This window comes from Halichoerus grypus, chromosome X (genome assembly GCF_964656455.1).
Source record: "Halichoerus grypus chromosome X, mHalGry1.hap1.1, whole genome shotgun sequence".
NCBI lineage: Eukaryota > Metazoa > Chordata > Mammalia > Carnivora > Phocidae > Halichoerus > Halichoerus grypus.
The window spans coordinates 3,428,381-3,455,544 of NC_135727.1; the positions used below are offsets into that span (position 1 = coordinate 3,428,381).

At 37.0% G+C, this 27,164-nt stretch overlaps 1 protein-coding gene across 3 annotated transcripts in view; it reads left to right on the forward strand.

Annotated features, from left to right (window-relative positions):
• Positions 1-27,164, forward strand: part of GABRA3 (gamma-aminobutyric acid type A receptor subunit alpha3) — a 386,726-nt gene that overhangs the window by 276,794 nt on the left and 82,768 nt on the right. For all 3 annotated transcript variants that reach the window (XM_078065249.1, XM_078065248.1, XM_078065247.1), the window contains one exon: positions 782-1,002. In XM_078065249.1, coding sequence (XP_077921375.1) covers positions 782-1,002 — 221 coding nt within the window. The remainder of the gene's footprint in view (positions 1-781; positions 1,003-27,164) is intronic.

Here is a 27,164-nt window from a genome sequence, read left to right on the forward strand (position 1 = left end):
GTTGTACCATATTGCTTTCAAATAGGTTCTTCTCCCTTCTTCTCCCCCCTCTATATATGTTTTAATTTTATAATTAATAGCTACAAGAAGGTATAGCCAAACAATTTAGTCAGCTGTTACCAAAACCTGAAACATTTATTGTTATTTTACTTTATATTTAGATTAACAGCAATTTTGAAAAAATTTTGCATGCTTATTAGCAATTTTTATCTATTTTATGAATTTTCTGTTATGCTATTTACCCATTTTTCTATTTGTCTGTTTTTATTTATAGGTAAGAGTTTCTTATTTATTGACAATAATAAAATATAAACTCATCAGATGTATTATTTTTGTGAGACTCAAATGAAATGTGTTTTAAAATTTAAGGTTTTGATTTTATGGTGACTGTTATATTGGCCTTTGATGTTCATATGGGATCATTTAGTAGAGGAGACAAAGTAAGGAGTTTGTTCTTATTAGAGATGCCACTGCATAGAGAAGGGAGTTCTTGCCTTTTCATAAGGCAGTCTTGTGGTCAGCTTGTATGATGTGCAGGGCAGTGTTGGCAGTGACCTTCTTAAACAAACTCTTGTCAGATATATTATTTTCATACTTATTGATCACCATGGCTTTATTTTTCGATCATAATCATTTGCCATACTCACCAGTAAGTACTATTAATATACTGCTGCTTCTGTGCATTGGAGGAAATATTGCAAAATGATTAATATTTGCTAAGGGCACTATGGGTTCATACCAGAACTATGTTCAAACATTGTTCCCTCTTTTTTGTCCCTAGGAGTACACCATTGATGTATTTTTTCGACAGACATGGCATGATGAAAGACTGAAATTTGATGGACCCATGAAGATCCTTCCACTGAACAATCTCCTGGCTAGTAAGATCTGGACCCCTGACACCTTCTTTCACAATGGCAAGAAATCAGTAGCCCATAACATGACCACACCTAACAAGCTGCTCAGACTGGTGGACAATGGAACCCTCCTCTACACAATGAGGTCAGAGTGTGGTACCTCCCATCTAAAGTATACTCAGGGTAGGGCTTGAAAACAGCATGTTTTAGGCTGTCTATTGAAAGTTCTGTTAAGTTTACAGATTAGAAATGCACATATAGGTATATACTTCTTAACATATTTGCCGGTACACACATCCACAGACATATATATTATAGATGTACAAATAAATAGTCAAAACATATGAACATTCTCAGACACACAGAGATATATGTTCATGATGTATAAATGTATGCATACTCAGAGACACATGTGGACTAACACATAAGCATATACATATTCAAAGGCTCTTAAATTCAAAGGCTCACAGCTATATACACAGGCAGAGCACTGTGACAGTCAGAATAAGCTATTTAACTGCAGCAACAAACTTTCCCTATGATGCAGAATTGTGAGAATCAAATGAGATAATGATGGATATTTTCTGAAGCATACAATGTTATATATAATATATACAAAATTACAGCAACACATATTTTATGCCACATTGCCTGGGAATGCTGAGGAGTTTGATGTAAGTGAGGTTTCTAAATAACCTAAGAATGTTTCTTTCATTTTTTAAAGACTTTGAGAGAGAGAGAATGCACAAGCAGGGGGAGGGGCAGAGGAAGAGGGAAAGAGAGAAGCAGACTCCCCACTGAGCAGGGAGATCGACACAGGGCTCAATCCCAGGACCCTGAGAATATGACCTGAGACAAAGGCAGCTGCTTAACCGACTGAGCCACCCAAGTGCCCCAGAATGTTTCTTTTAAATATCATTTATATACGGGGGCACCTGGATGGCTCAGTTGGTTAAGCATCCAACTCTTGTTTTTGGCTCAGGTCAGGCTCTCAGGGTTGTGAGATTCAACCCTGCATTGGGTTCCACACTCAGGGCAGAGTCTGCTTGAGATTCTGTCTCTTCCTCTCCTTCTGCCCCTCCCCCTCTCATATTCTCACTCTAAAGTAAATAAATAAATATTTAAAATAAATAAATATCATTCCTATACATGTATACACACATATATACACACATATATATAATTATGTATATATGTATATATATTATGTATAATTTTGCCTTCAAAAAGAATGACTTTAAAAACATTTCCAGTTCCATAGTATTCTTTGCCCCAACACTAAAACTTTCTGGGTTCTTGTTTTATGTTTTTGCTAGCTCCTGTGCTATCAGGTGTCCTGAAGCTCCCTCACACATTAATGAGATCAATTTTAAGTAACTGAATTAACATTATTGAATGGAAAAAATGTGATCTTTCAGTGCAGATTCTGTGGCTGTTTTAAATTTGAGTTTTTGTTATTTTGTACAAAGAAACTGAAATATGTGGTGAATACATAAAGTGTCCTTGCCTATATCCTAGTCCTTCACTACCTTAAATTTGCTATTTATTGATGTTTTTCCTAAAAGAATTTGGTAGATGAGAAGATAGGCAAAGAGGAATGGAGAGCAAATGGATACTTAAGAGAAAATTTGAATTAGAGAGGAGGAGCTAAGAAACTAGAGGAGAAATGAGAATAGAGGAGAGAATGATGGAGAAAAGAAGTAAAGCAGATAGAAGTGGGGAAAAGAAGGTGGAGAGAAGGGAAGAAAAATCTGGAGATAAGGTCAATAAAATTAACATATATGTTTCATTGATCTCTTCCCAGATCTTATATATTTACATATATATGTATATATACATATGTATATGTGTGTGTGTGTGTGTGTTGGAGCACCTGATTATAAGTATTAGCATTCATTTTTGTACTATTCAGTAAGTAGAATGTAGTCAAGATAATTGTAGGTGTAAAGTAGACAGGAAGGATATTCTACGCAGAGAAAACCAAGTAAGCAGTTACAAGAAATGGAATGGTTTCCTTCAACAGAAGCAAGAGAATGAGGTGGTCAGTTTTTAATTTTATATATGGCACTCTAGTTACTGTGTAAAGAATGTATTTGAAAGGAACAAAACTGGAATTATGGAAACTGGTTAGTAGACAGCTTAGTCTGGGCAAAGAGTGGTAAAGTTCTAATTCAGAACAGTGGATTAAGATGTAGAAGGGGAGAGACACTGAAGAAATAGTAAAAACAGCCAATGTTAGAATGACAGGAGGGACAGGAGTCAAGGTAGTAAGTACTCAGATCACATGGGTGAGCGATGGTGCTACAAACTGGGGCAGATTATATAAAAGTTACAAGAGATTTAGATAGGATAAATCTGCAAGGTTAATTTTGGGCAAGATAAGCCTTAAAAGATTGTAGATTATCTAGGGATAGGTGTGTAATAACTGTTGGATATACAAATCTAAAGATCAGGAGACAGATATAAGCTAGAGATATAAAATTTGGTATTGTTAGTATATTGGGATAACCATGTGAATGTATGTGGTCACTTCAGGAAAGTATGTAGAGTGAGAAGAAAATTATTCCAAGGATCCAATCATGTAGCATCATTATCATTAAGGCAGAAGGGGAGAAATAGGAACCTATGAAGGAGACCAAGAAGAGAAAGTAAGGAAGGTGTTGGTAGAACCCCTAGTGTGCAGTATCTTGAAAGCTAAGTGTGATAGTCAATAATTTTACTTTCAGTATTTCTAATTTATGTCCTGGGTATGTGGTAGTATTGTACATCCATAGAACCTTGAAGTTAGGCCTGGATAGATGACTTCGGCTAACCAAATGTGACTGGAAATAACATGTATCATTTCTGAGGGAGGATAATACATAATTTTCCTTGTTCCTCTCCCCTGGCCACAGTGAGTAGCATTATGCCAGGTGTCTTTGGCTCTATCATTCTGTACCCCTTGTTGAAGATGACATAGAAGACAGTGCCCCTCCCTACAACCTGAGATAGACAAGTGGTGTGAGTGAGAAGTAAATCTTTTTTGTTTGAGGACACTGAGATATTAGGATTTTTTGTTACTACATGCTAACCTGACCCATTTTGACTGATATATCAAAGGAGTAAAGGGTTTCAAAAAAGCTCACAGTGATCAGTAATAATAATATTAATAATAATATCAGTAATAGCATAAGTATAATTGTTAACATCAATATAGTATTTACAATGTGCCATGCACTATTCTTATCACTTAACTTTTGTAAACTAACAACTCTGTGAGATAGGTACTATTATTCCCACTTTTCAGATGAGGAAACTGAGACAAGAGTGGGTAAGAAAAAATTTTAAGATCACCTAGGTAGTAAATGGTTGAGTTAGCATTCATACTCTGGCTGTTTGGCTGCAAGTTCATGCTCTTTATCATTATTTATATATTTTTACAACATTGTTGGTTATTACAAAGAGATCAAGTAATATAGAGAATTAAATGTGTTGGGTTTGGCAACATGGAAGACACTGGTGTTCTTCACATACACTGTTTCAATGTAGTGTTTAGTGCAGTGGTGAGTTTTTAGGAGTTGGCATAGAAGTAGTGAAAATAGTAAACACAGAAAATACTTTCTGGAAGCTTGTTTGAAAATGAAAGCAATGAGTATATTATAGGTACATTCAGGGGTAAAATAAATAGTTGATTTTTTGAATGTAGATACTGGCACTTATTTATGAGATAGCAGAGAGACAAAGATTGAAGATATAGTAGAAATGAGGTTTTGCTGACATCAAGTTGCCAGAGAAAACTGTAAGCAGGATGGTATCAAAACTACCTTGAAAGTTTTACTTATAAAGGAAGAGGGATGCCTCTTCTCACACTGAATGAAAGGATATGAGGTTAGATAAAAACAGGAAAGGAGATGGGGAGGATAGGACAGAGTAGAGGTAGATAGATAGAATAGATAATGTATGAAGGAGAATTTGAAGAGAATAGAACATAGTGGAGAAATATAACGGAGACATACTTGTAACAAAGGGCATAAAAGAGTTTGAAGAGGAGATCGGTGTACACAATTGTTGAAAGAATGAAGCAGAGTATACATAAACAGGAGGGGATTGTGGAATGAGGTAGTTGGAGGGATGGATGAGGATGATGAGATGTGGATGGGTAAAAAGTTATAAGAAAATGAAGAGAAAGTGATGGGCAGGAAAGGAAATCAACACATAGAGACTGAGGAGAAAAAATAGAGAATGAATGAGGAGAACAGGATAGTGGAGAGAGTAAATAATAAAAAGGATCAATGATAGTTTTGAGTTTTGGAGGAGGGGTAGAAAAGAGAGAAGAAAGGAGAGGGGAGGATGGGAATGTTAAAATATGAAAAGGAAAAAATGATGAAATATGAAGATTGAGGAGTACAGAAGATGAAGCAGACCAAAGGATTAGTCACCTGAAAATAAAGTTAGATGAATGGGAAGATGATGACCATTGAGTCCTTTGTTCTAGTCTTAATTGGACAAGAAAGTGGAGTTTGATAAAATAGGAAACTATGTGGAATGCCCTTGTGTTTGTGTTTATTTTGAAGTACAGAATAAAGGAAGCATAGAAGTTCAGAAGCATGATAAAGCCATTGGTTCCCTTACATAGTAGAAGATTCACTTTGGACCCAGGAGGGTGGGTCTGGAGGGAGACCTAGGTTCAAAATTGAAAATATTAAAGCTTGGCTCTATTTATGGCCCCACAATTTATTCATCTAGTGACCTTTTGCAAGACACAAATTATCTACTTTCTCATTCTGATAATAATATAGCTGCTCCCTGTCTTGCAGACACATGAAAAGTATGAATTAGGTAAGGTCTAAAAGAATACTTAGAATTTTTCAGGAAGTGTTATTCTACAACATTATTATTTTGACCCTTGGAAATCTTATCTGGATTCCATGGAAAACTACAGAAGGTCAGCTTCTTAGAAAAATCTGACCAAGGATTGCATAGCTATGTAACTAGGGTAGTTTAGAATGAAATCTCATCTTGGGACCTCAGGACAACCATAAAAATTCAGGCCAAAGCTCATTACCTACTGCTTGCTTCAGCACCACACATACTAAAATTAAAACAGTACAGAGATGAACAGAGCCCAGATCAGGATGATATATATGTTTAGAAAGTATTTTCCATTTTCTCCAGACATAGATATATAGGAAACTTCATTTCTATTAATGACATTTATTGATGAAGATATGGGTAAATATATTCATTGTATTGTTCTTTATACTTATTGTATATAAATGTGCATAATATATAATGCGGTAAAAATAAGTTCACTGATTATTTGAGTAGAAGGATAAATACTCATTGAATTTAACTAGATTTTATCCCATTGACATGAATCATTCATTCAACACGTTTATGAGGGCTTATTATGTTTAAGGTTTGGGGATATATGCTGAGCTACAGAGATAAACAAGACACAGCTCATGCTTTTAGTGACCTTACAGTCTATAAGTTAAAGCAGACATTGTGCACAGATATATGCACAATAATATAAAAGCCCTTAAACTGAGGGGGATACAAAATGTGATGGAATCACAAGGTAAAGAATATCCAAAATTATGTGGAGGCTTCAAGGAAGGTTGTAAAAAGGAGCCAATTAATCCTATATCTTGACTCTTGAAGGAGGTATAGGTAACTATTAAACAGATGAGGGATGAGATGAGGTATAGGAGGGTATTCCAGGCAGAGGAAATAGCATGCACAGAGATAGGTATTCATGAATTGACATCATGAATCAGAAAATTCATGTCTCTTGGTAGAGCTTTCATTTATTTATTCTTCTAAAAATATTTCTAGAGGGCTTAATCAGATCCAAACAGTGTTCTAGGCACTAGGAATAAAATGGTGGGTAAAAATAAATGTGGTCTCTGCCCTCACATAACTTACATTCTAGTGGGGAAAACAAACAATAATGGTAACACAGAATAAGTGCTAAGATCAGGGAAGTACAGAATGCTGTGGAATCATATAACAGGGATAATGAAGTGAGTCTGTGGGGAATATCCACAGTGAATTTCAGAGGAAATCACTTTTTTTAGAGAGAGAGTGTGTGAGTTGGGGGGTGGTGCAGAGGGAGAGGGAGAGAGAGAATCTTAAGCAGTCTCCACACTCAGTATGGAGCTGGATGTGGGGCTCAGTCTCATGACCCTGAGATCATGACCTGAACCAAAGTCAAGAGTTGGATGCTTAACTGATTGAGCCACCCAGATGCTCCAGAGGAAATAACTTTTAAACTGAGACTTAAAAGATGTGTAGAGATAAATTAGACTAAAAGGGAGAAAATGTACCAGAGAGAGAGAGAGTACAGCAGGTATGAAGTCCAGGGGAATGAGGTGAGGGAGGTAGTAATGATACATCAAAGAAATGAAAGGAAATCCAGTATGCTGGACCATAAAGTGCAGAGAAGTGACCTAGGGTGGAGAGGGATTCTTATGAGCTACATTGGCATAAAAATGGTAGGGATCCATTAAAGAATTTATTGCAGAGGAATGGCACAGATTTGCATTTTAGACAGATTGCTCTGGCAACAATGTGGAAGGTAGATTGGAAGAAGGCAAGGATGAAGATGAGCTATATATATGAGCTATAATACTCTAACAATAATAACAATTACTTTGTGTTAGACACCTACTATGTGCCAGACACTTTATGTAAAATATCTCTAATCTTCACAAAAACTATTCAATATAGGCATTATTATCCCTATTGGACTGATCCAGAAAGTGAAACTTAAAAATTAAAAATGGGAGGGGTGTCTGGGTGGTACAATTGGTTAAGCATCCAACTCTTGTGATCTCAGGGTCCTGAGATCAAGCCCCATGTCAGGCTCTGTGCTCACTGTGGAGTCCGCTTGAAATTGTCTCTCCCTCTCTCTGCCCCTGACATTTGTGCTCTCTTTCTCTCTCTCTCTCTCTCAAATAAATAAATAAATAAACAAACAAACAAACAAACAAACCTAAAAAATTGGGAGAGGAATTAAGATGGTGGAGGAGTAGGGGGACCCTAAGTTTGTCTCGTCTCTCAAATACAGCTAAATAGTTATCAAATCATTCTGAACACCTGAGAAATCAATTGGAGATCTGAAAAAAGAAATGCTGCAAGTCTACAATTAGAAAAGTGACCACGTTTTGGAAGTTAGGAGGTATGGAGGGTTGAATCAGGTGATATAGCTGAGGTGCTGCAGAGGGGAGGGAACCTGCTTAAGAAGGCTATCACAAAGTATCATAAGCAGTGGAGCACAAAATCAGAACTTTTAGAAGTCTGCTGCGGATGGGGGAAGGTCCCTGGCTTAAAGGTGCTCAGGTGGTAAAGTGGGGCAGAATCCGAGGTGTGACAGCATGGTCTCATGATCCCTGGAGTCACAAGAAGAATGGGTGGCATCTAAGTGTTACACTGTTCCCAGGAATAGAAGCATGGAAGCTGGCTGAAAACAGCAAGTATAGGTGCCAGCTTTCTGTTCTGTGTTGCCATAAACTGAAATGCTTCACAGTTGTGTGACTGATTTACTGGGTGGGTTCCAGCAAAAGGCAAAAGCATGGCAATACCCACCCCCCAGGAAGGAACAGAGTGGGTCCATGCTACAAGTCCATAAAATTTGGAGCTTTGAAACTCAGGCATGTGCCTGATATAAAAACACTTAGTAACAGGCCCAGTAAACACAGAGTTCTAGTGGAAACTGGGGAGACAAGAGTGATTGATGGCTTTTCTGTGAGGGCTCACTGAAGAGTGAGGGCATGAACTTTCATCTCCAGGTGCTAGAGAGTGGGGCGCCACCATATTCATCCCACCCATCAGTGCTGAAAGCCTTCAGGGAACAAAACAGCGCCACATAGTGGAATCTGGAGCCACTTACACTGAGCCCTGCTGCTGTGCAAGGGAGGCACATTTGCAATAGGGCAAATCCACCTGAGAATCAGTACAACAGGCCCCTCCCGCAGAAGACCAGGACAAACAACTGGCTGGCACCAAGTTTACTGATCATAGAGGACTGCAAAACTTCAGCTCTTGAGGAAAACAGTACATAACATTCTTTGCATTTTTATTCCTTAGCCTTTTAGTATTTATTCACTTATTTTCCTGTTTTTTCAATTCCTTTTTAATTTTAATTTTTACGTATTATATATATATTTGTTTTGTTTTGTTTCCTTTCATTGTATTTTATTTATATATAAGTTCTTCTTTCTTTCTTGTTTTGGGATCTAGTTTCTTTTAACAAGCAGACCAAAACACACCCAGGATCTAGTGTTTTGTTTTGCTTTGTTCTTTTTGTTTTTGTTTTTTCTGTTGTCATTGTTGTTTTTTCTCTTTCTTCTTTTCTTTTCTGGACAAAATGATAAGATGGAGAAATTCACCACAAGAAAAGAACAGAAGGTAGTACTCACTGCCAGGGATTTAATCATTATGTATATAAGTAAGATGTCTGAGATAGAATTTAAAACAACAATTATAAAGATACTAGCTGGGCTTGAAAAAAGCATGGAAGACACTAGAGAATCCTTTACTATAGAAATAAAAGAACTAAAATCTAGTCAGGCTGAAATTAAAAATGCTATTACCAAGATGCAGTCCCAAGTGAAGGCCATAAAAATGTGGATGAACAAAGCAGAAGAGCGAATCAGTGATCTAGAAGATAAAATGATGGAAAATAAGAAAGCTGAAAAGAAGAGGAAAAGAAAACTATTAGATCATGAAGGGAGACAGAGAACTCAGTTATTCCATAAAGTGAAATAATATCCATATTATAGGAATCCCAGAAGATGAGGAGCAGGAGAAAGGGACTTAATGTTTATTAAACAAATTATAGCTGAGAACTTCTCTAATCTGGGGAAGGAAACAGGCATTCAAGTCCAGGATGCACAGAGAGCCCCCAGCAAAATCAACAAAAATAGGTCAACACCTTGACATACAATATTGAAGCTTGCAAATTTCAAAGATAAAGAGAAAATCCTGAAAGTAGCTTGGAATAAGAGGTTCTTAATCTAAAAGGGTAGACACATGAGGCTGGCAGCAGACGTGTCCATATGGACCTGGCAGGCCAGAAAGGACTAGCATGATATATTCAAAGTGCTAAATGGGAAAAATATGCAGCTAATAATACTTTATCTAGCAAGGCATATGGAGAGATAAAGAGTTTCCAGGACAAACAAAAATTAAAGAAATTTGTGATCAATAAACCAGCCCTGCAAAAAATATTAAAGGGGATCCTTTGAGCAGAGAGACAGACCAAAAGTAACAAAGACCAGAAAGGAACAGAGACAATCTACAAGAACAACGAATTTACAGGTAATACGATGGCACTAACTTTATATCTTTCAATAATTACTCTGAATGTAAGTGGACTAAATGCTCCAAACAAAAGAGATAGGGTTTCAGATTGGATTAAAAAGCAACAACAACAACAACAAAGACTGATCAATACCCTACTGCCAAGAGACTCATTTTAGACCCAAAGACACCTCCAGATTGAAATTGAGGGAGTGAAGAATCATTTATCATGCTAATGGATATCAAAAGACAGCTGGAGGAGTGCCGGTGTGGCTCAGTCAGTTAAGCGTCTGCCTTCGGCTCAGGTCATGATCTCAGAGTCCTGGGATCGAGCTCCACATCAGGGTCCCTGGTCAGTGGGGAATCTCTTTCTCCTCTCTCTCTGCCCCACCCTAAACTACTTGTGCTCTCTCTCACACACTCTCTCTCTTGCGAATAAATAAATAAAATCTTTAAAAATAAAGAAAGCTGGAGCAGCCATCTTTATATAAGACAAACTGGACTTTAAACCAAAGACCGTAATAAGAGATGAAGAAGGACATGATATCATAATAAAAGGGTCTACCCAACAAGAAGATCTAACAATTGCAAATATTTATGCCCCTAACTTGGGAGCAGCCAAATATATGAATCAATTAATAACAAAATTAAAGAAACTCATTGATTATAATATGATAATAGTAGAGGACTTTAACACCCCACTCACAGCAATGGATTGATCACCTAAGCAGAAGATCAACAAGTAAACAAGGGCTTTGAGACACTGGACCTGATGTACTTAAAAGATATACTCAGAGCATTTCATCCTAAAGCAGCAGAATACACATTCTTCTCGAGTGCACATGGAACATTTTCCAGAATATATTACATACTGGGTCACAAATCAGGTCTCAACTGGTACAAGAAGACTGAGTTCATACTATGCATATTTTCAGACCACAATGCTATAAAACTTGAAGTCAACCACAAAAAAAATTTGGAAAAACCACAAATACATGGAGGTTAAAGAATATCCTACTAAAGAATGAATGGGTCAACCAGGAAATTAAAGAAGAATTAAAAAATACATGGAAGCAAATGAAAATGAAAATATGACAGTTCAGGATGCAGCAAAGGCAGTCCTAAGAGGGACGTATATAGCAGTACAGGCCTTCCTCGAGAAATAAGAAAAGTCTCAAATACACAACTTAAACTTACACCTAAAGGAGCTGGAAAAAAAAAAAAAAACAGCAAATAAAGCCTAAACCCAGCTGGAGAAGAGAAATAAAGATTTAAATAGAAATCAATGATATAGAAATAAAAAAAAAACACAGTGGAATAGATCAACAAAACCAGGAGCTGGTTCTTTGAAAGAATTAATAAGACTGATAAACACCTAACCAGACTAAAAGAAAAGAAAAAGGACCCAAATTAATAAAGTCATGAATGAAAGAGGAGAGATTACAACAAACACCAAAGAAATACAATTATAAGAGAATGAGGAATTATATGCCAACAAATTAGGCAATCTGGAAGAAATGGATGCATTCCTAGAAACATATAAACTACCAAAACTGAAACAGGAAGAAATAGAAAAGCTGAACAGACCCATAACCAGCAAATAAATTGAAGCAGTAATCAAAAATCTCCCAACAAACAAAAGTCCAAGGCCAAATGGCTACCCAGGGGAATTCTACCAAAGATTTAAAGAAGAATTAATAACTATTCTTCTGAAACTGTTCCAGAAAATAGAAGGAAAACTTCCAACTCATTCTATGAGGCCAGCATTACCTTGATCCCCAAACCAAAGAACCCACCCAAAAGGAGAATTACAGACCAATATCCCTGATGAACATGGGTGCAAAAATTCCCACCAAGATACTAGCTAACAGGATCCAAGAGTACGTTAAAAGGATTATTCACCAGGACCAAGTGGGATTTATTCCTGGGCTGCAAGGGTGGTTCACATCTGCAAATCAGTCAATGTGATACACCACATTAATAAAAGAAAGGACAAGAACCAGATGAGCCTCTCAATAGATGAAGAAAAAGCATTTTCTTTTTCTGAAAAATACATCCCTTCTTGATAAAAATCCTCCACCATATAGGGATAGAGGGAACATACTTCAACATCATAAAAGCCATATATGAAAGACCCACAGCAATTACCATCCTCAATGGGGAAAAACTAAGAGCTTTTATCCTAAGGTTAGGAACATGACAGGGATGTCCACTCTCACCACTGTTGTTCAACATAATACTGGAAGTCCTAGCCTCAGCAACCAGAAATAAAAAGCATCCAAATTGACCAAGAAGAAGTCAATCCCTCACTCTTTGCAGATGAAAGGATACTTTATGTAGAAACCAAAAAAATTCCTAAAACTGATACAGGAAATCAGCAAAGTTGCAAGATATAAAATCAATGCACAGAAGTAGCTTGCATTCCTATACACTAACAATGAAGCAGAAGAAAGAAAAATCAAGGAATTGATCCCATTTACCATTGCACCAAAAACTGTAATATACCTAGGAATAAACCTAACCAAAGAGGTTTTGTACTCTGAAAACTATAGAACACTCATGAAAGAAATTGAGGAAGACAAAAAGAAATGGAAAAACATTCCAAACTCATGGATTGCAACAACAAATATTGTTAAAATGTCTATGCTACACAAAGCAATCTACATATTCAATGCATTTCCTATCAAAATACCATCAACATTTTTCACAGAGCTGAAACAATCCTAAAATTTGTAGAGAACCAGAAAAGACCTTGAATAGCCCAAGGAATGTTGAAAAAGAAAATCAAAGCTGGAGGCATTACAATTCTGAACTTCAAGCTGTATTACAGTGCTGTAATCATCAAGACACTATGGTACTGGCACAAAAAGGACACATAGATCAATGGAACAGAATGGAGAACCCAGAAATGGACCCTCAACTCTATGGCCAACTAATCTTTGACAAAGCAGGAATGAATATCCCATGGAAAAGGACAGTCTTTTCAACAAATGGTGTTGGGAAAATTGGACAGCTACATGTCTAAGAATGAAACTGGACCACTTTCTTATACCTGACATAAAAATAAACTCAAATGGATGAAAAACCTAAACGTGAGACAGGAATCCATCAAAATCCTAGAGGAGAAGGCAGGCAGCAACTTCTTTGACCGTGGCCATAGCAACTTCTTCCTAGAAACATCACCAAAGGCAAGAGAAACAAAAGCAAAATTGGGACTTCATGAGGATAAAAAGCTTTTGCTCATCAAAGGAAACAGTCAACAAAACCAAAAGTCAACCTATGGAATGGGAGAAGATATTTGCAAATGTCTTATCAGATAAAGGACTAGTATCCAAAATCTACAAAGAACTTATCAAACTCAACACCCAAAAAACAAATAATCCAGTCGAGAAATGGGCAGAAGAAATGAACAGATATTTTCCAAAGAAGACGTACAAATGGCCAGCAGTATGAAAAAATGCTCAGTATCACTTGGCATCAGGGAAATACAAATCCAAACCACAATGAGATACTACCTTACACTTGTCAGAATGGCTAAAATTAACAACTCAGGAAACAACAGGTGTTGGCAAGCATGCAGAGAAGGAGAAACTCTTTTACACTGTTGGTGGGAATGCAAACTGGTACAGCCACTCTGGAAAACAGTATGGAGGTTGCTCAAGAAGTTAAAAATAGAGCTACCCTGTGACCCAGCAATTGCACTATTAGGTATTTATCCAAAGGATACAAACATAGTGATTTGAAGGGGCACATACACCCCAATGTTTATAGCAGCAATGTCCACAATAGCCAAAATATGGAAAGAGCTCAGATGTCTGTCGACAGATGAATGGATAAAGAAAAAGTGGTACACACACCCGCACAATGGAATATTACTCAGCCATCAAAAAGAATGAAATCTTGCCATTTGCAGTGACTTGATGGAACTAGAGGGTATTATGCTAAGTGAAATAAGTCAATCAGAGAAAGACAATTATCATATGATCTCACTCATATGTGGAATTTAAGAAACAAAATAGATGAACATAAGGGAATGGAAAATAATGTAAAAGGAAAACAGGGAGGCAAACTAGAGACTCTTAACTATAGGAAACAAGCTGAGGGTTGCTGGAGGGGAGGTGGGTGGGGGGATGGGGTAACTGGGTGATGGGCATTAAGGAGGGCACTTGATGTTATAAACACTGGGTTTTGTATGCAACTGATGAATCACTGAATTCTACCCCTGAAACTATTAATACAGTATATGTTAATTAAATTGAATTTAAATAAAAATTTAAATAATTAAATAAAAATTAAAAATTAAAATGACTTGCCCAATGATGTATTTATTAGGAAAATGCAGGTCTGTCTCAAACTACTGCTTTTTCCCCTAAATAAGTTTGAAGAAGGAGGTGGATATACAACATATAGCATTGGTGGTATTTGGTGCCTGACTGGAAGTTGATGATGGTCAGAATGTTGTTAGTTCTTCCAATAAGTAAAGAAGTCCCCTGGGATAATGGAAGTACTAAGGGTTAGAAAAATGATAATAATCCAAGTATTAACATTCCTATTGAATGTGGAGGAGTAAATAAGCTTTTTGAAAATGGCAGTGATAAGGTGGGGTAATGGTAAATATAGCCAAATAGCATGCCTATTTGGAAGGGTTTCTGCATAACAGATGAGGGATAATAATCTGGAAGTGATACAGAATATATTCATTCTGTACTTATTGGGAAGCATTATTGGTTTTTTTAAAAAGGAAGTAGCATGCTCAGATCATTTGTGTTACAGTTTGCTGAACCCAAAAATGTATAACAGTTCAAACTTGATGGAAATGTATTTCTTGCTCCTTAAATTTCAAAGCAGGTGGTTCATTCCTTAGTGGTATTTCAGGGACCCAAGCTGCTTTCATCTGGTGTCTCTGCCATATTCAATACATGGTTTCCAAGACCACTTTGCTTCTCTGTATCAAGTGAGTAGAAGAGGAAAGAGCATGGAGGATTATATTTGGGAGGTGTTTAAAGTCTGGGTCTTGAGTGGTGTACTTATTTCTACTGATATTTCTTTGACTAGAATGAGGTCACATGGACATGCCTAACTGCAAGGGAGGCTGGGAAAAGAAATGGATTTGTTGAACAGCTGACAGTTCTCTGCCAATTCCAAAGGTTGTTTTTTTTTTTTTTTTTTTTTTAATTAAAATGTCAGGTTGCACTCTGGAGAATTGTTTAGAAGCAGGCATACCAGTTAGTGGACCATTTTGTAGTCCAGAGAAGACTGTTCAGGGATAAAGCAAAGGCAGCAAAAAGTAAGAGTGGAGAAGAAAGGAGAGGCTTTCAAAAGAACTTGGTGTCCAACAGATATGGGGTAATGAGGAAGAGGGTATATTGAGATTGTCCCTTACATATTCTCCCTGGATACCAAGAAGATTGTGGTGTTACTATTTTTTAAAAAGCAATGTATAAGAAGCAACAGATATTTTGTAGAGAGGAAAGTGTGTTTAGAGAACTTACACTTATTTAAGACTTTCTATATACCAGGTGATGTGCTAGGTGCCTCACATGTATTTATCTCATTTCTCATGGCAGTGATTATGCATTACACAATGCATGCAGTATTGTGATTAAGAAGGTAGGTTCTGTAGTAAGACTACTTCTGGTCCTTCATCTGTAAAATGTGGTGAATCATAACAATGCCTGACTCATAAGGCTGTTGTGGGGAGTAAACGTGATAAGCCTTATCAATTGCTTGATACATATCCTGGCACATATCCACTTTGGAGGTTTTTGTGTTAATAACACCCACTTTTTTTTTTTTTTAAACTTTTCCCCCTATTTTATTTTTTTTAGATTTTATTTATTTATTTGACAGAGAGATAGAGAGAGAGCACAAGTAAGCAGAGAGGCAGGCAGACGGAGAGGGAGAAGCAGACTCTCCACTGAGCAGGGAGCCCAATGCGGGACTCGATCCCAGGACCCTGGGATCATGACCTGAGCTGAAGGCAGCCGCTTAACCAACTGAGCCACCCAGGCGCCCCAATAACACCCACTTTTATATTTAGTAAACTGAAGTTTCAGTAGAGCCAAAGTCACACCACTAATTAGTGGTAAAGCTGGTACAGAAACCGAAGTCACTCTTAGGTTAAAGCAAACAGTTTTTTCTCTACTCCATCCCACCACTTTCTCTAAGAAAGGAATGTAATATATACCTCAATATCATAAAAGCCATCTATGAAAAACCCACAGTGAATATCATTCTCAATGGGGAAAAACTGAGAGCTTTCCCCCTAAGGGCAGGAACATGGCAGGGATGTCTACTATCACCACTGCTATTCAATATAATATTAGAAGTCCTAGCCTCAGCAATCAGACAACAAAAAGAAATAAAAGGCATCTGAATCAGCAAAGAAGAAGTCAAACTCTCACTCTTTGCAGATGATATAATGTTTTATGTGGAAAACCCAAAAGACTCCACCCCAAAACTGCTAGAACTCATACAGGAATTCAGTAAAGTGGCACGATATAAAATCAGTCCATAGTAATCAGTGGCATTTCTATACACCAACAACAAGACAGAAGAAAGAGAAATTAAGGAGTCGATCCCATTTACAATTGCACCCAAAACTATAAGATACCTAGGAATAAATCTAACCAAAGAGGCAAAGAATCTGTACTCAGAAAACTATAGAGTACTCATGAAAGAAATTGAGGAAGACACAAAGAAATGGAAAAACATTCCATGCTCATGGATTGGAAGAACAAATATTGTGCAAATGTTTATGCTACCTAGAGCAATCTACACATTTAAAGCAATCCCTATCATTCTAGAGGGGATGGGGGTGGGGGGATGGGTTAGCCTGGTGATGGGTATTAAAGAGGGCATGTACTGAATGGAGCACTGGGAGTTATACACAAACAATGACTCATGGAACATTACATCAAAAACTAATGATGTAATGTGTGGTGGTTAACATAACATAATAAAATAAAAAAAAAATCCCTATCAAAATACCATCCACTTTTTTCAAAGAAATGGGACAAATAATCCTAAAATTTGTATGGAACCAGAAAAGACCCCGAATAGCCAGAGGAATGTTGAAAAAGAAAAGCAAAGCTGGCGGCATCCCAATTCCGGACTTCCAGCTCTATTACAAAGCTGTCATCATCAAGACAGTATGGTACTGGCACAAAAACAGACACATAGATCAATGGAACAGAATAGAGAGCCCAGAGATGGACCCTCAACTCTATGGTCAACTCTATGGTCAATTGACCCAACTCTATGGTCAATTGACCCAGCAATTGCACTACTGGGTATTTACCTGAAAGATAAAAAGTAGTGATCCAAAGGGGTAGGTGCACCCCAATGTTTATAGCAGCAATGTCCACAATAGCCAAACTATGGAAAGAGCCAAGATGTCCATCAACAGATGAATGGATAAAGAAGATGTGGTATATATATATATACAATGGAATATTATGCAGCCATCAAAAAACCCAAAATTTTGCCATTTGCAATGATGTGGATGGAACTAGAGGGTATTATGCTAAGTGAAATAAGTCAATCAGAGAAATACAAGTACCATATGATCTCACTGATGTGAGGAATTTAAGAAACAAGATAGAGGAGCATAGGGGAAGGGAGGAAAAAATGAAACAAGATGAAATCAGAGAAGGAGACAAACCATAAGAGACTCTTAATCTCAGGAAACAAACTGAGGGTTGCTGGAGTGGTGGGGGGTGGGAGGGATAGGGTGGCTGGGCGATGGACATTGGGGAGGGTATGTACTATGATGAGTGCTGTGAATTGTGTAAGACTGATGAATCACAGTCCTGTACCTCTGAAACAATACATTATATGTTAAAAAAAATAAGATAGTAGGAAGGAAAAAATGAAGGGGGGAAATCGGAGGGGAGGACCAACCATGAGAGACTATGGACTCTGAGAAACAAACTGAGGGTTTTGGGGGGCATTGGGGGGGTGGGTTAGCCTGGTGATGGGTATTAAGGAGGGTACGTATTGCATGGAGCACTGGGTATTATATGCAAACAATGAATCATGGAACACTACATCAAAAACTAATGATGGAATGTATGGTGACTAACATAATAAAATAAATTTAAAAAACAACAACAACAACAAAAGAAGAATGTAAGGGATATAAAGTTTAAACATAATGAGTCTGAGGTGGATATGACAATTGCAATTGGAAATTCAGGTCTGAAACTCAGAACTTTGATTCAATGGGATTTTATAAAACTGAATACATTGCACAAAGTGTCTTTTTGTGTTAAGCTACACATTGATAGTATCCTACATTTAGCTGAAAATTAAAGAAAACAAGAACTAACTTTTCATTTAGCATCACTGAGAAGAAAGTGGCATTTTTTGAAGCAATTAAAAGAATCTTCCTGTCATATTCAGACCTTCATGCCTTCCTTTATTCTTTGATTATATGAATGGGTCAGTTTTGTTTATGTACTTGGGATTTCCAAAGACAAATTGTGAAAATGTTAACAGTAAAGCTAGTCTCTTCCTACTTTAGATGCAAATAACTTGCACATGAATCTTTATAATAGAGATTGCCTCTGAAATGGCCAGAAAGCAGGGAAGGCATTTGGGCCACATTGTTAAGTTAGCTCTATAGGATTTAATGTAATCAGATCAACCAAGCACTGATAGCTTTGCTTCACACAGTCCTTTTTCGAAATGGCTTTTGCTCTAGGGTATTCCAACTGTAGTTCCTCTTTCATTAAGCTAGAAACTGACTCTGACTCACAGAACCATACTTTAGTGAGCCTCACTCTAATGAATAGAGGTAAGGACATAGAAGATGTAGAGTGGCTCATTTTGGGCTCTGAGAAAGCTTACAGTGAGGTGAGATGCAAGTAATACTACAAGTCCTTAGTCAATCACAAATTATACTGTGTACTCTGTGTGGTGATATCAATGCCTACCTTCCATGAGCTCATATCCTGACAGGAAAGATAGGACACATCATTCACTGTACTATGAGGCATAATGGAATTTTCACAAAAAGCCAACAATGAAGTGCTGTAAACTAAAGAGTACCGGTTTCATTATGACTTAGAGGCATGGGTCCAGATATGGGAGGGCTTTACAGGGGAACTGGCACTGAATTGGAAGGAGGAAAGAAAAAATGTATTCACAAGTGGTCAGCTGCAAGAGGAAATCAGGGCCTTGTAATAACAAGAATTGCTTTTATTTTTTAAAGGCAAGAAGCTGATCTCCAGACAGATTGAGTCTATTTAAAAAGCTCATTCTAACACAAGGGGGAAGAGGATTTACAGATCACCAGAAGAGTCCCTCTAATTCCAAAGAATGAAGCTATTTTAGATGCTACTCCTAGACAGAGTGGAGACTGTATGTTGTAGTGAAATGAACTTTAGAGTAGGAATTAGGAGCTCTGGGTAAGAGTCCCAACCCTGGCTAATATGAGCATGTAACCATGGACAAGGCATTTCCCCTCTCTGGGCCCCAGTCTCTTCTTCTGGGGAAACAGGACTGAAAATAACTGCTCTATATTGCAGAAATATTTATTAAGTCAAGAAACATTTATTGCCTATCTCCTATGGGCCAACCACCATTGTAGAGATAGAATTACAATGATAAATAAAGACCCTTCTCTAAAGTTACAGTTCTGTTCAGAAGACAGACACATAAACAGATACTGACAATCTTATGTGCTGTTAAAAATGATTAAAGAAAACAATTTAGTTAATACAAACTTTATTTCACTTCATGAAGTGGACAGTCTCCTTTTGCAAAACTGAAAAATGGGGCAGAAGACAGAAAGCTTTTGTAGGACAAAAAATAAAGAACTAGGAAGAGAAAAATAGAAGATATCTGATTGGCCAGGGCCACATAGTCAACCTTGTTTGGGATGAAAAGGTCCAGAGTTGGCTTGGCATTTGGGGATTGGCTGACTGGATATACTGTGTTTCTGGTCAAGTAGAATATTTACAGGAACACAGAAGTTATCTAAGTTTCAGTTTATTGCTCCATCTTGGGCCTAGAAAGTTATTTCAACACTGCTACAAACTAAGGTATTTGTCCAAAGTGCTCTGGGATTTCTGTGAGCTGGAGAACTTACTATGCCCACAGCACATGTACAAAACATCATGGAAGAGGTAGTATTTGAGCAAAGACTTGAAAGAAATTTGTCACACATATCAAGGGAAATGACATTTCAGGCAGAAAAAAAACAATGTGTGCAAAGACAGAAACATGAGAGCTTTGTGTGTAAAATCACTCATATCCGCTGATGGCTGGAAAGGGGAAAAGTGTGAATGTTGGAAAATGAGGCTGGAGCTACACATCTGAGGGAATTGTTAAAACTTTTATGTGCTCACTAAAAGGCTAAATGCAGTGGTAACATGATGGTCTTCCAATTAGGAAGCCCAAGGGCCTTCCAGTGTACTAATAAAGCCTTTTGCCTATAGCTAGAGGATTTAATGGTAAGCCTGCAGACAACTGGGATTCTTATGACTAATGTGCTGCTTGGTTTGGGTGTTTGGTGGTTATATATTTGAAATGGCTCATCCTCTACTGATAATGGCTAGTAATGATTTACTCTCTTTTCTTTTTCATCATAAATCTCACATCCTGCCCTTTACTATATGGTCATAGAAAGAGCCTGTCTAGCACTTCAACCAGTTCTGAAGTAGTGTTTTCTACCTTTTGTTTTTTATAAAGAACATTTCTCAGAATTCAGAGCAGATTGTTCCATTTCTAAAATGCCTAGGTGACATATTGCCTACAGTAAGGCTCATACTGAACTCCAGAGACCCTGTGCCCTACTAAATTTATGCTTCTTCCTTTATTACTCTTAATGTGTTGACCATCTCACTGAACAATTAGTGCATATAATTAATAAAATTTAGATCTTTAGCCTTTAGAACTTCAGTAAGTTCAGAAACTTCTTTAGAATTTTTTCCTATGTTATGCCTCTACTTTAAAAAAAAATTGGTATTCTATATGCAAAACTCTAGAAATAATGTGATGTTTTTCTGTGGAACAATTAATAACTAGGTGATTCATTTTGATTCATATTCATTTTATAATTTTTAAAACTCTTTGAGTACATATTTTGAGGTGTACAAATGTTATGTGTATACCTCCACAGTGTTCTAGATAAGGAATGTGTTCTAGACATTGCAGTAGTAGAAGGATAAAGAAATGGGCATGTGGCTTAGTAAAGTGAGAAGTATTATTAAGATATGAGGACCAAAGACTCATTTTCCAGGAGGATCGCTTTCTCGGGCCAAAGGCAAATGGGCACTGAGAACATGGATGCAATAGCATCTGAGTTGGAATTATTTTCTTGTTGGATTACTGCATTGGGTACATTCCCATCTAAAAGCAAGTGACTTACGGGGCACCTGAGTGGCTCAGTCATTAAGTGTCTGCCTTCGGCTGAGGTCATGATCCCAGGGTCCTGGGATCAAGCTCCGCATTGGGCTCCCCGCTCTGCGGGAGGCCTGCTTCTCCCTCTCCCACTCCCCCTGCTTGTGTTCCCTCTCTCACTGTATCTCTCTCTGTCAAATAAATAAATAAATAAATCTTTTAAAAAAATAAAATAAAAGCAAGTGACTTACATGTGGTATTCAATCTAGTTTAGGAGACAAATATGTACCAAAAAAATCATAAAAATGCAAAGCACTATATAGTAAATATAAACACTGGCTTTTGTGTCAATGATATAATAGAAAAATAATCAAATAGTATAATAATAGTCTCTGATATGTGTATTCATTTTGGACATGTACTTAGATATTTCCAGTGGGGATGAGATAAGGCACCAAATAACCAAGTCACAAATTTGTCTCAATTCCGAAGGAGTAGAAGAGAAACTATTTACTCAGTGGCTTTAAGTCAATAGCAGGGATTCTTAATGAGATGACATAGCTTATCATTGGAGTAAACATTTTCAAACCACCATATTCCGCCTGTTGTTTACCTCCTTACTTCATGCCTCCTTCCCACTTTGAGATTCTGATACATACCTTCTGCTGGTGGTAAAATTTATATTATTCATGGGTAGTGCATACTATAGGAAATAGATGAGATACTGAGAATCACTGGTGTTAGGATTCGTTGTAAAAGACATTAATCCAATTATTGTACCCTGAATCTTAGCTCTTAGACTTCTTGTCTTCCTTCATAATACTATCCAGTTTTAGAGCTTTAATCAGCATTTGTAAAATATAAGCTAACAAGCACAGAGAACTGAAATAACTTGCATATAGCTACTATATGCAGTAGGGTTGGGTTGTAAATCTTATAGTTTATCTTTGGAATCCATGCTCTTAAAGGTTATGCTATAATGCCTCTCTTGCTTTTTTAATTTTATAAGAGCTCTTTTTGAAATATTATTTACATATGATAAAATTTATGTGTTAAGTGTACAATTCAATGATTTTTAGTAAATTTAGAGTTGTGCAACTATAACCATAATCTAGATTTAGAATATTTCTATCACCTCTAAAAGAAATTCTCCAAAAATTTGTAGTCACCATCCATTCTCAACCCCAGCCTCAGGCAGCCACTAATCTACTTCCTGTCTCTATAGATTTGCCTTTCCTAGACAATTACTGTGAATGGAAACATACAGCATGTGACCGTTTGTGTCTTGCTACTTTCACTTAGCATAATGCACTTGAGATTCATCCATGTTGTTGTCCTTATTTATTTAAAATTTTTTAGAGAGAGAGAGTGAGTGGGAGTGTGTGAGCAGGAGGAGGGGCAGAGAGAGAGGGACAGAGAGGATTTTAAGCAGGCTCCCACCCAGTGCAGAGTCTGACGCTGGGCTCGATCTTGAGCCTGAGATCATGATCTGAATGGAAGTCAAGAGTCAGTCGCTCAACCAACTGAGCCACCCAAGTGCCCCCATGTTGTTGTCCTTATTCCTTTTCATTGATGACTAATATTCTATTGTGTGAATATACCACATTTCGTTCATTCATTATTTGATGGACATTTAGGTTGTTTCCACCTTTTGGCTATCATAAATAATTCTGTTATGAACAGGGCTTTCTGTGGACATCTGTTTTCATTTCTCTTAGATAACAGAGAAGTAGAGTGGAACCACAGGATTTTATAGGAAGTATATATTTAACTTTTTAAGAAACTGACATAATGTTTTCCAAATTGTGCTTTAGCATTATACATTTCCACCAGTGATTTATGAGGTTCCATTTTCTCCAAATTCTTGTAAACGCTTGATACTGTCAGCCTTTTTTATTTTAGCCATGCTAATACACATGTAGCAGTATCTCACTGTGATTTTAATTTGCACTTCCCTCATGTGATGATGTTGAGTATCTTTTTATGTCCTTATTAGTTGACAGAATATTTTTTTATTAAATGTGGAAGTATTGCATAATTTTTTAAATGTATATATATATTTTTATTAAATGTATATTTAAATATCTTGCTCATTTTCAAATTGGGCTGTTTTTCTCATTTTTGAGTTGTAAGAATTATTTATGTTTTTAATATAGATTCTTTATCAACATACAATTTACAAATGTATTTACCCACTTTATGGCTGTCTTTTTATTTTCTTATAGTGTCTTTTGAAGAGCAAAATGTTTAAATTTTGTTGAAGTCCATTTTATCATACTTTTTATTTTTTTATAGCTCATACTTTTGGCAGTCTAAGAAATCTTTGCCTGACTCCAGGTTACAAAGATTTTCTCCTATAATTTTTTTAGAACTTTTAGCTCTTAAAATTTGACCTATGTTCCATTGGAGTTGATTTTTGTTTCTGATATGATATGTTCTTTTTTTTTGCATGTAGATATTTTCCCAGCACCATTTATTGAAAATGCTATTTTTTTCTGCACTGAATTGCCTTGAACCTTAGTCAAAGTCAATTGACCATATATGTGAAGTTATCTCTGGACTTTATATTCTTTTCCTTTGATCTATATTGCCTAGCTTTAGAACAAACCCATGCCATATTGATTACTGTAGCTTATTGGTATGTTTTGAAATTGGGAAGTGAAAGTACAGTTTTTTTTTTCTTTTTAAATATGTATTGCCTATTCTAGATCCTTTGTATTCCTATATAACTTTTAGGATCAGCTTGCTATTTTTATAAAAAAAAAGCTTCTGAGATTTTGATAAGAAATGTGTTCAATCTATTGATCAATTTGGAGAGAATCTTAATGATGTTAGGACTTCTATAAACATGGAATATCTAAAACCTGTTATTTGCAATTAAAGAAAGTTTTGCTTTTTTTACTTTCCATTTTTTATGTCTTTAACTTCTTTAGCTTGCCTAAATTTTTTTAAAGATTTTATTTATTTATTTATTTGAGAGAGAGGGAGAGAGAGAGAGAGCACACGCATGAGCAGTGGGAAGGAGCAGACTCGGGGATAGGTGCAGGGCTCAGTGTGGGGCTCGATCCCAGAACCCTGAGATCATGACCTGAGCCAAAGACAGATGCTTAACCAATTGAGCCACCTAGGTACCCCATAGCTTGCCTAAATTTTTAAACAGCTTTACTTAAATATGATCCACATGCCCTATAATTCACCCTTTTAAAGTGTAAAAGTAAATGTTTTCTGGTATATTTACAGGGTTGTGCAGCCATCACCAGTATGTAATTTCAGAATACTTTAGTTGCTCTAAAAAAGAAACTGCATACCCGTTAGCAGTCACTTCCCATTACTTTCCTTCTTAGATTGATTAAAATCTCCAGGAAAATGCTTAATAAGAGAGAGTGGACATCCTTATCTTGTTCCTGATCATAGGAGAAAATAGTCTTTTATCATAAAGTATGGTCTAGATGTAGATTTTTCATAAATGTTCCTTATTAGTTGAGAAAATTCCCTTCTATTTCTAGTTTTTTTGAGAGTTTTGGATCATAAATTGGTGCTGAATTTCATCTTCCTGCTGTTGCCCTTCAAGTTATCCTTCACACAGCTGTCAGAATAATCCTAAAATGTTAGATCAAATCACCATTCTACTCAAAATTGTGCAATACCTCCACATTTCATTTAAGGTGAAAACCGAAATATCCTCGGAGGGTCTTGTACTATCTAGTCCATTTCCCATAGTTTCCTTTTTAAATTCATCTTCTATTAATCTTTTCTCTTCATCTCTCCACTGTAGCCACAGTGGCCTAGCTGCTTTTCCTTGAATACTGGACTAACTTCCGCCTCAAGCTTACTCCCTCTACTTTGTTACTCCCTCTACTTTGAATGTTCTTCCTCCAAGTGTCTATAAGGCTCACTCTCATTTCCTTCAGGTTACTGCTTAAATGTCACCTACTCAGTGAGGTATTCCCTGAACACCCTATTAAAAATTGCAATCCTTCCCCAATACTTTCTATTCACATATTATTTTTCTTCCTGAGGCATATTACCTTTTACTATACTATATGATTGAGAGATAGATTGATTGATTTATCTTTTTAATTTTTTTGTCTTCCCTTTACTCAAATGTAAGCTCTAAGAGGTCAGCACTCTTGGTATGTTTACTAATATACTTACATTGCTTAGAATATTAGCTGGCACATAGATGGTGATCAAAAAATATTTGAGGACTACACCAAAGAATCAGGAAACTTTTAGTCAGTTCTGGACCAGATTTGTTGGGTGATATGGACAATTTCCTTCCCTTCTGTTTCATCATATATAAAACATCTGAGGGGATAAAACTGGATGTTTTTATTAAGGCTCTTTCTGCTCTGAAATTCCACGAAAGAGGCTATATGCCCACTGAAGAGAATAAGTTGAGATATTATTAAGGAATCATATTAAGGAATCATATTAAGATGCTTTTGCCTGGAACCCTAAAAATACCTAAACCCTGTCTGCCCAGCCTACACCTCTTCTCTGCAAGATCCCCATAGAAATACATGCTTTTAGGAAAGAAAACTCATTCATTAACTCATTCATTCAGTGGATATGTATTGAACACCTACAATGTGCTAGGTAATGTGCTAAGCTCCTGGCACACATCAAAGAGAAAACAAGGCAAAGACCCATAACCTTATAGTAAGGAGAAAAAAAATGATAAATAGAAAAAATAAATGTATGGCATGTTATATGTTATGTGCTATGGTAAAAGAAAGAGGATGGTAAGGTTTACTAACCTAAGGTAGATAGTAAGCTGAGTGGAGGTCAGGGTGGGCCTCATTTAGAAGACAGTAATTAAGCAAAGACTTGAAAGAGGTATGAGGGCATAACAAGTGCAAAGGCCATGCTGTAAGAGGGCCTGGCATGTTGAAAGAGCAGCAAGGAAGCCAGTGTGGCTGGAATAAAGTGGAGAAGGGAGGGCATTGTAGGAGATAAGCCAGAGAGGAACAGATGACAAGGTCATACAAGACCCTATTAGCCATGGAAAGGATTTTGGCTTTAGTCTGTATAAGATGAAGAAGCATTAGGGGCACCTGGGTGGCTCAGCCGGTTAAGCATCTGCCTTCAGCTCAGGTCATGATCCCAGGGTCCTGAGATTGAGCCCCACGTTGGGCTCTCTGCTCAGTGGAGAGCCTGCTTCTCCTCCTCCCTCTGCCTGCTGCTCCACCTGCTTGTGTGCTCTCTCTCTCTCTGTCAAATAAATAAAATATTTTACAAAAAGATGAGGAAGCATTAGAAGGCTCTTGTGTAGAGAATATACTATAAGGAGAAAGGGTGACAGCAGAGACTAGTTAGGGGGCCATAGTAGTAATAAAACTAACTTTTCACTATGGTGGAATAGAAACCAGCTTTTGAGCAGCAAATGGTAGGGTGACAAGGGAGCCAGGATGCTGCAAAACACAGTGAAATGAGAGCAGTAATGGAGGGGAGGGTGTCTGTGCTTGTGCACACATGTATGCGCACATGCAGGGCTAAAAAAAGGCTTCCTTTCTATCTGTATCTTTTACCCCCAAAGAAAAGAATTTCCTGGATTGCCTCTTAACTTCCTGTCTCATTTTTGCATAAAGATCAAAGCAGGCCAAACCATGGAGTGGAACTGAGTCCCTATGATCTGAATGTCACATTTTGAGGGGTTTCTGACCTTTCTTGAAA